This window comes from Urocitellus parryii, chromosome 12 (assembly GCF_045843805.1).
Source record: "Urocitellus parryii isolate mUroPar1 chromosome 12, mUroPar1.hap1, whole genome shotgun sequence".
In the NCBI taxonomy this organism is placed as follows: Eukaryota; Metazoa; Chordata; class Mammalia; order Rodentia; family Sciuridae; genus Urocitellus; species Urocitellus parryii.
The window spans coordinates 91,606,298-91,617,751 of NC_135542.1; the positions used below are offsets into that span (position 1 = coordinate 91,606,298).

The window sequence follows — 11,454 nt, forward strand, 5'->3', positions numbered from 1 at the left end:
ATAATGCCTTGGTGTGGGGCTGGCAGGTGCCCTGCCACCCCCTGCCCCCCGGGTTAGCAGCCGCCTTCCACCTTGATGTGCAGGATCTTAGAGAAGCCAGGCCTTCGTCGCAGGGCCTGTGAACCAAGCCCTGAGTTAGTTCTCTTGCAAAGCTGGTGGGGTCCTCCCTCCACACTCACCCAGGCCACCAGCCCCAGCCTAGGAATGTCACTTGGGGATCTTGGTTGGCCTCAGAGCCAACCTCTCACCTGGAGTTTTGTCACCATATCCTCAAATAGCTTCTGAGCCTCAGGGCTGCTGGGCTCCTTGAAATAATCAGCAATTCCAATTTGGACCACAATGGACTTGAGGTTCCGACAGATGCCTGGGGAAAGGTGGATAAGGAGGCCCCATGTTTGGCCTGCACAGTGGGGCTACCACCTCTCATTTCACTGATTAATGACATCAGATACCCCTTGAGGAACCATCATGTGGCAGCCACAGAAAACAAAAGTAGAGCAGGCCTACGATGGCCTGGGATGCACAACTGGACCAGGGAGAAGGTGGATGAAGGCACTCTGGGAAGACAAGTGGACAACAGCCAACTGCTCAGCAGTTCTAGCAAATTCCCTGGCAGAGGGGACAGTTTTATTTACCCTGGTCTGTACACTTGGAGGTGATTATGAGGAACAGAGTGGCTGAGAGGAAGCTTGAGCATGAGGGTGGAGGAGATGGGGACAAACCAGGCAGGCTGCACAGGGTTTACAGGATGGAATGTGGCTGCTCACTAAGGTCAAGGGCTGAGGAGCCTGGAGAGTATGAATTTGAGGCTGAGCAGTCTGTCCTGATGGTGTATCCAGGGTGTGGACATGGGGCTGAAGGGGAGGGGAGAGGAGGGTCCTGGAGGTGATAAGGTAAAGGAACCTTCAATCTGGGAACAGGGTCTTCCCAAGGGCCACAAAGTCCTGGATGATGGTCTCATTTGGGGGAAGCAGCCCAAGCTGGGTACCCTTGTCCTCAGTGAAGGCAGAGAAGTGACAGAGTAGAGAGTGGGTAGTATTAGGTGAAGGGCCAGAGGAGGCCTAAGAACTGTCCTAGGGAGCTTACACACATTACTGCCCACCTATTCTAAGAAAGTCAGTGGATGAGAATGTAAAACTCAGAGGGGTAGAGTAATTTGCATGAATTCACAGCTAAATGAGCAGTAGACCCAGAGCTGAAACCCAGATCAGTCTAGCTCCAGAAACTGCACTTTTAATCTGTCTGCTCTCCTGCCTCAGCCCTGGTGAAGACTTACACAGGGACAATTTCTGCATGGCTTCTGGCTCCAATGAGACTATGCCAAAGCACAACAGATATCTTTGGAACTGGACTATTAGGAGTGGATACTGGCAGGCTTGGAATGCCCACTGGCCTAAGAAGACACTGCTGGCAAAGCCAAGACCAGATATTGCTGTCTGCCCCCCACCCCCATGCTGGTGTTTGCTGATTAGAGCATCAGGGAATTGTTTATGCTACCTGCTGACAGGCCATGGTGACAGGTGAAAGCCATATCCTGCCCTGCATTCCCCCATTACTCACTGTTGAAATGCAGTAGGGCCTTAGGAGTGACAGGGGTGGCCGTGAGTACCAGCATCTCTAGTCCCTTCAGGCCTTCCCGGCAGACCTCAGCTGCCACCTCCTGGGTGATCTCTGACACATGGTCCAGCTCCAGGACCTGCAGCCGCATGCAGTTTCTTGCTAGGAAGAGGAAGAAGGCAAGCCCTGCTGACAAACTCCCTAGGTCACTTCTTGCCCAACACCCTTGGTCCCCTGCCACCACCCAAGATGCAGCCCCAATCCCCTGTAGAATTTTGCAGGATATTATTGCACCCTTACCAGCTTCTCACCTCTCCCCACCCCAGTCCCAAGGGACTCACCAAGTGATGCCAGGCCCTGCACCCCACAGCCGGCGCCCCCAACCCCCAGAGCCCGGAGGTGGGGCCAACAGCGACCGATCATCTGCAGGCAGCGGTTACTGAAGCGCGTGGGCTGCTGGCTGGAGAATGGGGAGGGGGCAGTCAGGGAAGCCTTTGGATGCCTGATGCCCCAAGCGAGTATATTCCTCTTGGGGGATCCCTCCCTGCCTCAGGCAAGTACCCCGACAACAACCCAGCTGGCCAAGTCAGAACACTGGCATCATCCCTGACTCGCCCCTCTCACCTCTTGCCATGTTCTGCAGTTTCAGATTCCTGAGTAACTCCTGTACCATAGTTTAGACCACCATTGGATTCAGCTAGATTACTACCAGTCTCCCTGCCAATCCATGCTCCACAATGCAGACAGTGCACCCCATTCATTCCTACAGCCACTCACTGTGTCATTCAGCAGATGGTTATCAAGTGTCTGCTACAGCCGAGAACAGGCCCTGGAGGTGCAGTGGTGACAATGCACACATGGTCCCTGCCCTCAAAGCATGGGCAGTCTATTTTACAGAACTTTGGCAGTCTGATCTCAGTACTTTACTTAAAACCTAAAATTCTCCAATAGTCTCCCAGTACTTTCTAGATAAAATGCAAAAACCTAAACCCCTTAACATGGCTCTGCCTGCCCTCTCCCAACCTGCTTGTCCACACCAGATTTGCCATTTCCCTGAACATCAGACTTGCCATCTCTCAACATTCACCTAAGCAACAGACATCTCTTTGGTATCTGCTACGCACTTGGTACCAGGGATACAGAAATGGACATTCACAGACTCTGCCCTGAGAACTACAAGTCTGATGTAGGAGACTGAAACAGAAATAATTGCAAAACCGGTAACAGCAGATGTCAGGACAAGATGCAATGGGAATCAAAGCAGGAGCACAATGACTGCTTCCACCAAGGTGTTAGGGAAGGTACACTGGATGGGCTGGGAGGGGCCAGCACATGGAGAAGGATTGGAGGGCAAGGAACAGGGAGGGTTAGAACTATAGGAACTATAGGTAGAGTGAGGGATGATTTCACACCCTGAATTCTCCAACGATCAGCTCTTATATGTTACATACTGACCCAGAATTGCCTGTCGTGTGTCAAACAAAACCCAGCTACTTTTAGCTGTGTTTACTGAACACTTACTGTGGGGCCCACAGGCTCTGTGGTATAATCTCACTGATGCCAGTAACAGCTCTAATAAGGTCAGTAGATTCCTAATATCACCTTCACTTTGCAAGTTGAGAAACTAACATGCTGTTAGGTTGCTCACAATGGCACTGCCACTAAGCCAAGACATGACTTCTAGGTCTAATTTTAAAGCTCTATTCTTAATGCCTCATTGTGCAGATTAATGTGTGTGAACCTGTCTCCTCAAGAGCTTATGGAGTGGGCTCAAATCTGTTCAGTCCTCAGCCCCAGACCAGATCCAACCCTTTCCCTTCCCCACCCACCCAGCCTGAGCTCACCAGGGGTGAAGAGGCGCCACCTGGAGGGAGACAATCTCTCTGCAGCCTGCACCTAGAGCCCAAATAACTTCGTGGCCCACTGGGTCTGTGGCACTCCTGTTGAAAAGACAAGGCTGGAGTGGCTCATCCTGGCGGTTTCTGCCCCTGTCAATCCTTCCTTCCCTTAGGTCACAGAGTTCTTGGGTGCCTTTGTATGAGGACCTGGGGAAAGGCCATGCAGTGTCTAGGGATCCTTGGGGTCCCAGGCCAATAGGGTATAGGCCTTGCTTCTGGTAAAAGGAACCCACCTGTAGGTGACAGCCTGCAGGGCACGACAGTAGCAGCTGGCCAGCCAGAGTGAACGGTCGGTGAGGATGTTGGGACAGTGGGAGATGCGCAGGATCAGCAGGTTCCCCCCGGCTGCCTTCAGCAGGGACTCCAGCCCTGCTTCAAGGCAGCCCCTGGGGATGACCAAGAGGTCACCTGCCTGTGGTCACCTCCTCCTCTGGAAAGCATCCCCACTTCATTCCAAGTCTGGCCCAGGAGCACCCGCCCACCCACCGCAGCCTCACCGGGTGCTCCGGGCGTACTCCTCCTTGCTCTCCTTCTTCCCCCGCTGTCGGGGCTTCAGGTTCTGCAGGGTCAGCGAGTGGGCCTGCGTGCACCACTGAGCCAGCATTGCCAGAAACTGCGTAGAGAGGGAGGGTACATGGAGAACAGGGGGTCTGCACTTGGCTGGCTGGAGAAAAGCCAGCCCCAGAAGAGGAGGCTCTGTGAGAGGATTTGGGGGAGCCAGGCTGAAGCCAGGGCTGCAAGGACCAGATTCTGCCAGGGGGAAAGGTGGGTTCCCAGCTGGGCAGAGGTAGGCACCTTGGAACACACTCTCGCATTCTCTAGCAGCACCCTTGTCCAGACAGCAGGGTGACGGGCCACGAAGCGCCAGTCCCGGCAGACCTCTGCAGCATGCAGCAGCGTGCGTGTGTCCAGGTAGGTGAAGATGCAGAACAAGGCAGCTCGCATCTTAAGGATCTCTGGGCTGATGACCTCATTGGAGCGTGAGGGGCTACCCCGCTCCCCTCGCCGGCCTCGTCCACTGCCTCCCTCGGGGCGGGCTGCAAACACAAGGAAGCAAAGGTGACAATAGAAGGTCAAAGGCCAGGGCAAGGATGTGGGTGAGGAGCTGGGGCAGGGTAGGAGCTGCAGGAGGAATGGGCATAAGACCCATGCTGGGGGAACCAGTGGCTTGGGAGGAAGGCCAATCTGCTTTCCCCTCCATTATGGTACAGCCACCCCTAATTTTACATATTAGCAAAGGTATTCCTTCCTCATATAAACTTTCTTTTTTAAGAGTCAACACTGGGTTGGGGTTGTGGCTCAGTGGTAGAGCACTCGCTTAGCACATGGGAGGCCCTGGGTTCGATCTTCAGCACCACTTAAAAAATAAATAAGCAAAGGTATTGTATCCAACTAAAAAATAAATATTTTTTTAAAAAGTCAACCCTTACCCTAACTCCTACCCTCCTGATGCCTCTGCATATGTGTGTGGCCTGTGTGCAGATGGGGCTCCCCACTGCACCAGGAGCTCCAGAGCCTGGAGTCAACACTCTCCTCTACATGTCACTGAGTTCCGCATGTATACAGACCCTGTCCCCCAATGTACCATCCTTGCACTGGCTACCCTGTCATTCAAGTCTCTGCACCAGGCTGGAAGGGCACTTCATAGGAGGGGTGGGCAGGTCTGGAGAAGAGGAAGGGAAGTGCAGGAGGTCAGAAGATTTGCCCTCTTAGCCCTTTTCCCCCCGGGAGGGCCCAGCACCCTGGGGAAGGCTGGCCTCTCTGCCATTCCTCTCAGGACTTACCTGAAAGTCGGCAGCTGCTCACTTGCCCAGCCATAGCAGGCCCAGGGCGGGGGACATCTGAGGGGCCCTCAGCCTCCGACTCCGTGGTTCGGGAGCCCACGTCTGAGACATCACCCTCCTCCCCCTCAGTGCTGTGTCTGCGAGGTCTGCGCTGCCAGTTCTGGATGGCCTGGCGCCGTAGGCCTGAGCTTCGAGGGGCCTGGGACCGCTCTGAGCCACCATTGGTAGCCTGGGCCCGTGTGCCCAAGCCCCCAGAGCCACTGTCTTCAGGTGCCCCCTCCTCTGGCCGGGGCAGCTCCAGGCTGTCACTATCATAGCAGCCTGAGCTCTGGGAGGCAGCTGGCACACGGCTGGAGGCCCTGGGGCAGGGTGGACCAGATGGTGAGGGGCGAGGGGCATCAAGTTGCCAGAATTCTCCACCCTCCCCTTACCACAGATCAAGGGCAACCCATCCGCCCTGCTTCCCAAAAGTTCCCTCTGAGTATGGAAAGACAGATAGGTGACCCAAGGAGAATGGGCCCAGGAGGAGAGAAGCCCCAGATGGCCAGCAGATCTTTCCAGGGAGAGGGTGGGCTGTGTAGGGCAGGGCAGGCCCCAGGCTTACCCTGTGCTGGGAGAAGAGCCATGCCGTGATACCGCGTATGTGCTAGGCACGGCCGGGCCCACGTGGTGCTCTCGCTGTGGGCCCCCAGGGCAGGAGGGAAAGGAAGAGAGGCAGAGGAGGCAAGAGGATGAGGAGACAATAACAGGAGAAAGAGGGTACAAGATGGAGAGAAGAAACGAAGGAGAGGAGAGAAAAGAAGAAAAAAAGTTGGGAAGGATGGACGAATGGACAGACAGATAGCCCCAACAGGGAGGCTCACCAGCCCCCTGGCCACACCCAACCCACACCCCAATTCAGGCTATGGCTCCTGGGTTCACATTTTCAGGGATAGGCAGAGATGGGCCCCTGAGGGCTGGGGCTGCTGGATCACACCTTGAGACAGCCTCAGGGGATGGCACTCCTGCCCAGAGGGGCCCCCTTGTTCCAGACCCACACTTCAGGCCTAGGCCTGTTCTTGGGGGGAGAATCAAAGAAGAGAAGCACAGCATTCTGGGGGATGTGAGGCTGTGTGTGAGGGGAGGTTGTGGGGACCAGGTAAGCAGGTAAAAGAGGGGACAAAGGGGCACTCACCATTCTGCCTGGGCCCCGGGGCCCTGGCCCTGCACCACTGCCCCCACCTCCACGCCCCAGGCTGGCACTGGGTGTGCTGCCACAGCTGCTGCTGATGACCTGCAGCTGACGTTCAGCTCGGTCGGCCCGCTCCAGGAGTTCCTCGATGAACTGCTGCAGGCGCAGCTTGGCACTGGCCTCCCGAGCTGCTGTCTCCTTCAGGAACTGGTCAATCTGTACCACCTCCCTGGGCCCAGAGCAGGCTTTTACCCTAGAGCCTCTGCCTGGTTGACCTGCCACCCTCCCTTGTGTGGAGACACTGGGCACAGCTGCCCATGATGTCTGCTTATGGCCCCACACACAGCCCCCCACATCTAACCCATAACCAGACACATCATCCTCACACAAAAACACAGATACCCAGTTACCTATGGCCTCAATATACAGCCTCCCCACAAAGGAACAGCGCTAGGCACACACTTTGAGCCACACAGCCATGTGCACATACCCGCTCAGTACACATTCATGAATGTGCCCTCATCATGTATCCATTCCAGGCACATACTCACAGTCTGAGACATGCAAAGCATCATGGAGGCACAGTCTCACTGACACACTCAAACACACACACACACTTTCTGAAAGATTGAAAAATGTATTCAGTCACTTCAATACATAGGGAAATACACTAAGATGCAGAAGCTTATTAGTGTTTGCATCAACCTCCAGGAGTTACACAAACACATGGCACACCTTACAGATTACCTGAGTCTATATTCCCCAAAGCATCCATGGTTGTTCATGCATCTGTTCAACATTTATTGAGTACCTTATAAGTGCTAGGCACTGTTCTAGATGTTGGGGAAGCATCCCTGAACAAAAGTAGAAACCCCCTGCCTTCATGGAGCTTATATTACAATGGGGACAGATAAATAACATCTGTAGCCAAGCACTGTGGCACATGCTTATAATCCTGTGACTTGGAAAATGGGAGGAATATCAGCCTATGCATTTTAAAATAAAAAATAAATTTAAAAGGCTGGCTCTTGTAGTTTTGTTGGTAAAGATGGAATCCTGGGTTCCATCACCAGTACCAGGAAAAAAACCAAAAAACTAAACCTAACATTTGAATAGTTCATAATCCTTCATTTAAAGACCAGAGAAGTGAGGCAAAGTCAGCAAAGAAGAATAAGAAGGAACAGACCAAAAAAAAAAAAAAAGGAGGGGGGGATCCTGGGAGAGCCAAGTGAAGAAAGTGTTTCAAGGATCTGCTGAGGATAGGCCAAGAAAGAGGGTGACTTGGCCTTAGCAACATGGTCAAAGACAGTGGTGGAACTGGAAACCTGATCAGAGTGGGTTCAAGAAAAAATGTGAGAAAATAATTTGGAGACCAGGAATACTTTCATGAAATTTTTTTCTGTATGAGGCAGCAGCTTAAGGGAAAGTAAAGTTAAATGGGAGACATGACATCATGTTTGCATCCTTTTAGGAATGATAGATAGATAGATAGATAGATAGATAGATTGATTGATTGATTGATTTTGATGATAGGAAAGGGAGAGGGGAGAATTGGGCCACACCTTTGAGTAGGACAAAGGGAAGAGGATCCAGTGCCAAAATGCCAGGCTGGTCCTGGCTGAGTCAGAGCAGGATCAGAAAAAGACACTGTCTTTTTAGATAAGCACATGCATGATCATGCTGTCATGTATGTACTGGTGGTCCTGCACACACACGATCATGACACTCTGGGACCCACACACACCAATATTACAAGTTCATGACCATAGACCCCCTATTACCTAGCCATGACTACATACAGACATGCATGTTCAGGGTGATTGTGATGGCACACGGGCACACCCACCAGCAGGGCCCTGAGGGCCTACTCACTGCTGCTTGCGGCTCAGCTCCTGTTCCTTGTGCACCAGGTCCTGCTTGAGAGAGGCCAGCAGCTCCACGCTCACATCCACCTGCCGCGAGAGCTCAGATGCTCGCTCCTCCAGCTCCTCCTTCTCGCGCCCCAGTCGAGCGCTCTCCTGCCTAGCAGTCTCCAGCTCTGCAGCTTTGCGCTCCAGCTCTGCCTGCAGCCGGCCCACTTGGCCCGCAATCTTCTGCTCCACCTCCTCGCTCAGCCTCTCCAACCGCCGGTCCACCTCCAACTTCTCCAGAGCGCGTATCTTGAGGCGCGCCAGGCCCTCCTCGTAAGCCACATCGGCTGGCGAGGGGGAGGCGGGCGAGGCCGAAGCCGGGCCTGGGCCGGGCCCTGGCGGCGGCGTCGAGCACGCAGAGGATGCCACGGACTTGCGGGCGAACAGCTCTCCCAGCGGGATCTCTATCTCACGCAGCGCATAGCGTGCGGCAGCGGTGGGCACGAGACCCGGCTCACCCAGCTCCTCGCAGGGCAGGCTGGCGGGCACCAAGTCGCCCGGGAAATGGGCGAGGGGTGCGTGGTGGTGGTGGTGGTGCAGCAGGTGCGGCGTTGCAGGCGACGGCCCAGCGGCCTGCTCCTTGCCCTGAAAGGACGTGCTCTCAAAGACCTCGCGCCGGGCTCCGGGCACAGCCAGCAGGGCGGCGGGCTCGGGCGCCAGCGGGAAGCCCGAGGCTGCGGCTGCAGCAGCTGCTGCAGCCGCGGCGCCGTCGCAAATGCTGTTGGTCTTGGAGAGGATGTATAGAGTCTCATAGGTGTGGCTGTACTCTAGGTGGGCGCGCAGGGACGACAGGCTCCGGAAGCGCTTGTGCTCCCCGCAGCGGGGGCAGCGGTATGGCAGGTCCAGCGAGGCCATGGCCCCGCCGCCCCCGCGGCGTGCTGGCTCCACCGCGGCCGCCCAGCCGGTCAGCCGGGCGCGCTCATGGGGGGCCGCGGGCGAGCCCCCCTGCAGAATCAGTAAGGCTCAGGGTGCCCGCGACCAGGGTCGAGGAGGCTACGAGAGAGGGAATAAGTCTTAAGAGGATGATTCTCCTGTCCCAGCGACACCTCCCAGGCCCTGGGCCGGAATCCCCAATCAAGTGTAAAGTGACTTTCCCAGGAAACACGTGCCTGGAATGGAGGGGCCTTGGGAGACCTATGGCAGAACTCTCAGAGGGGAGTGTACTGCTGTGGCACCTGTGCAGGGCCTGTACATAGGTGGATGGGGGGGGGAAGGAAGGAGGGGGAGAGGGTGCAGGGAGGGGGAGAGGGTGCAGGGAGGGGGAGAGGGTGCAGGGAGGGGGAGAAGGAGAAAGAATTCTTTTTAAAAATACAGATTTTTTTTTTTAAAAAAAGAATCAGTTTTATGTTTAATGGCTCTGTTCTGGAAACAACCCATGTGCTCATAAACAACAGAAGGGATAAACTGTGGTATATTCATAATGGAATGCTACCCAGTAATAAAAGGAACTACAGATATGCACAACAATATGGATGAATCCACTTAGTATTATTTTGCAGGAAAGAAGCCAGACCAGAGTGCAAACGACAAGATTCCACAGAGATGGGAGTTCAAGAATAGACAAAATTGATAATGACAGAAATCAGAACAGAGGTTATCCCTGGGGCTCTGCGGCTTTGCATTCCAGCTCTGTAAGGACTAGGAAGGGGTTAGGAGAGAATCTTAGGTGATACTGAAAATGTTCTATATCTTGATCTGAGCAGTGTATACAGGTGTAGATAATCATCAAGCTGTACACAAAATATCACTGCCTTATATGTACTTTAGTGTATGTTAAATCTAAAAATATCCTTAAAAGAAGATGCTTAAGCAATTGCGGTGGCACATGCCTGTAATGCCAGAGATTTGAGAGGCTGAGTGGGAGGACCAAAAGTTTGAGGCCAGCCTCTGCAAGTTAGCCTTACCCTGTCTCCCAAAAAAGTGGGGCTGGGCTGGGCTGGGGAAGTGGCTCAGTGGTAGAACATCCTTGGGTTCAGTCCCCAGCACAGGAAAAAAAAAATGCTTATTTCTATCTCATGCAAACCGCATCCATTACACAAGCTGTATTATTGGTACTATGTTGCAGTGACAAAGATGTCTCTCCACTTGGGTATCATTAATGATACCTGTGTGTGTCACTGTTCCCATCCCTGCTACTCCAGGCACATAGGTCCTTTTCTCAAACCTAGAAAAAGCTAGATAGGCCTCCAATAAGTGTACCTGCCCTGCCCTTCACTCTAAGGGTCCTATTTATCTGTTCTCCTCACACCCTTTCTGGCACAATCCCCTCCTCACCCTCAGCCCCTCCTGCCCCACCCCACCCCCACACACTTCTGGCTCCCCTGGATTGTGGATTTTCCGCTCCCTCACTGCTGGTTTTTCCTAAGTGCTTGCATTTGGGCTCGAACACCTTCTGCTGTCCCCATGATCCTCAGAGTCATGGATTACCCATTAATGGAATAATCTAGTTGTCCTCAAGGGTCTTCACCCACTTGGTCTCTTGGTGGATACTTTTGGTCCCTGCATCTTCACAGGCTGCCAGGATGATGCCCTGTTTGGAGTTTCCTCCTGGTTCTATGACTTTCTGTTTTTGCTACCTCCCTACATTTCCTGTCTCTTCCTGAGGTGTCCCATTCAGCCTCTATCCTTCTCCCAGGCAATCTGGTTCACTCACAGATTCATTCACACCTTGAAGCTGCGGACTCACAGATCTGCCTCTTCATCCTGACCAGTTCCTGAGTTCTGTTTGCCTTTTCCCATTTCCACATGGCTGTATGAGTAGATGTCTGTTCCCTTTGACACCCAGCACCCAGTCCTCCTGTTGGCACCAGCACTCTTCTTTAACCCTGGGGAGCCAGCCTTCCTTTGCCACATTCTCAGTCCATCCATATGGCCTGAAGGATGTGACATGAGCCCAGCCAATCAGAGTCCTAGGATGAGCAGGGCACCCAATTTGAGCCAGTGAACCTCAAAATGTTCTGGAACTACTGGGAAGAGGCAGTAATTCCAGTAAAAACCCAATCCTTTTTGGGTTTGGATTTTTAAGTTGATGGAGAGGGCCAGAGCTACTAGGCCATCTTTGTTTCCTTTGGGAAGGAACCACCTAGGAATGAAGCCAATCCAGAAAAGCAGAACTAAGACGGGGAGAGAAATTC

General features: G+C 53.6%; 1 protein-coding gene across 1 annotated transcript; it reads right to left on the reverse strand.

Moving 5' to 3' along the window:
* Positions 1 to 53: 53 nt before the first annotated feature.
* On the reverse strand, positions 54 to 9,175 carry Fbxo41 (F-box protein 41). Its single transcript, XM_026411743.2, has 12 exons — positions 8,283 to 9,175; positions 6,414 to 6,639; positions 5,844 to 5,917; positions 5,240 to 5,598; positions 4,251 to 4,492; positions 3,953 to 4,068; positions 3,689 to 3,841; positions 3,402 to 3,497; positions 1,899 to 2,017; positions 1,561 to 1,719; positions 249 to 364; positions 54 to 116 (listed from the first exon to the last, which is right to left on the reverse strand). The coding sequence occupies exons 1-12, from the start codon at positions 9,173 to 9,175 to the stop codon at positions 54 to 56; spliced, it is 2,616 nt and encodes an 871-aa protein (XP_026267528.2).
* Between the last annotated feature and the right edge of the window lie 2,279 nt (positions 9,176 to 11,454).

Bases quoted from the DNA above. Each gene is read 5' to 3' on its own strand.
- Fbxo41 (XM_026411743.2), bottom strand. From the start codon at position 9,175: ATGGCCTCGCTGGACCTGCCATACCGCTGCCCCCGCTGCGGGGAGCAC. The intron at 5,599-5,843 runs GTAAGCCTGGGG...ACCCTGCCCCAG, and splicing joins GGCTCTTCTCCCAGCACAGG to GGCCTCCAGCCGTGTGCCAG. The intron at 4,493-5,239 runs GTAAGTCCTGAG...TTGTGTTTGCAG, and splicing joins GAGCAGCTGCCGACTTTCAG to CCCGCCCCGAGGGAGGCAGT.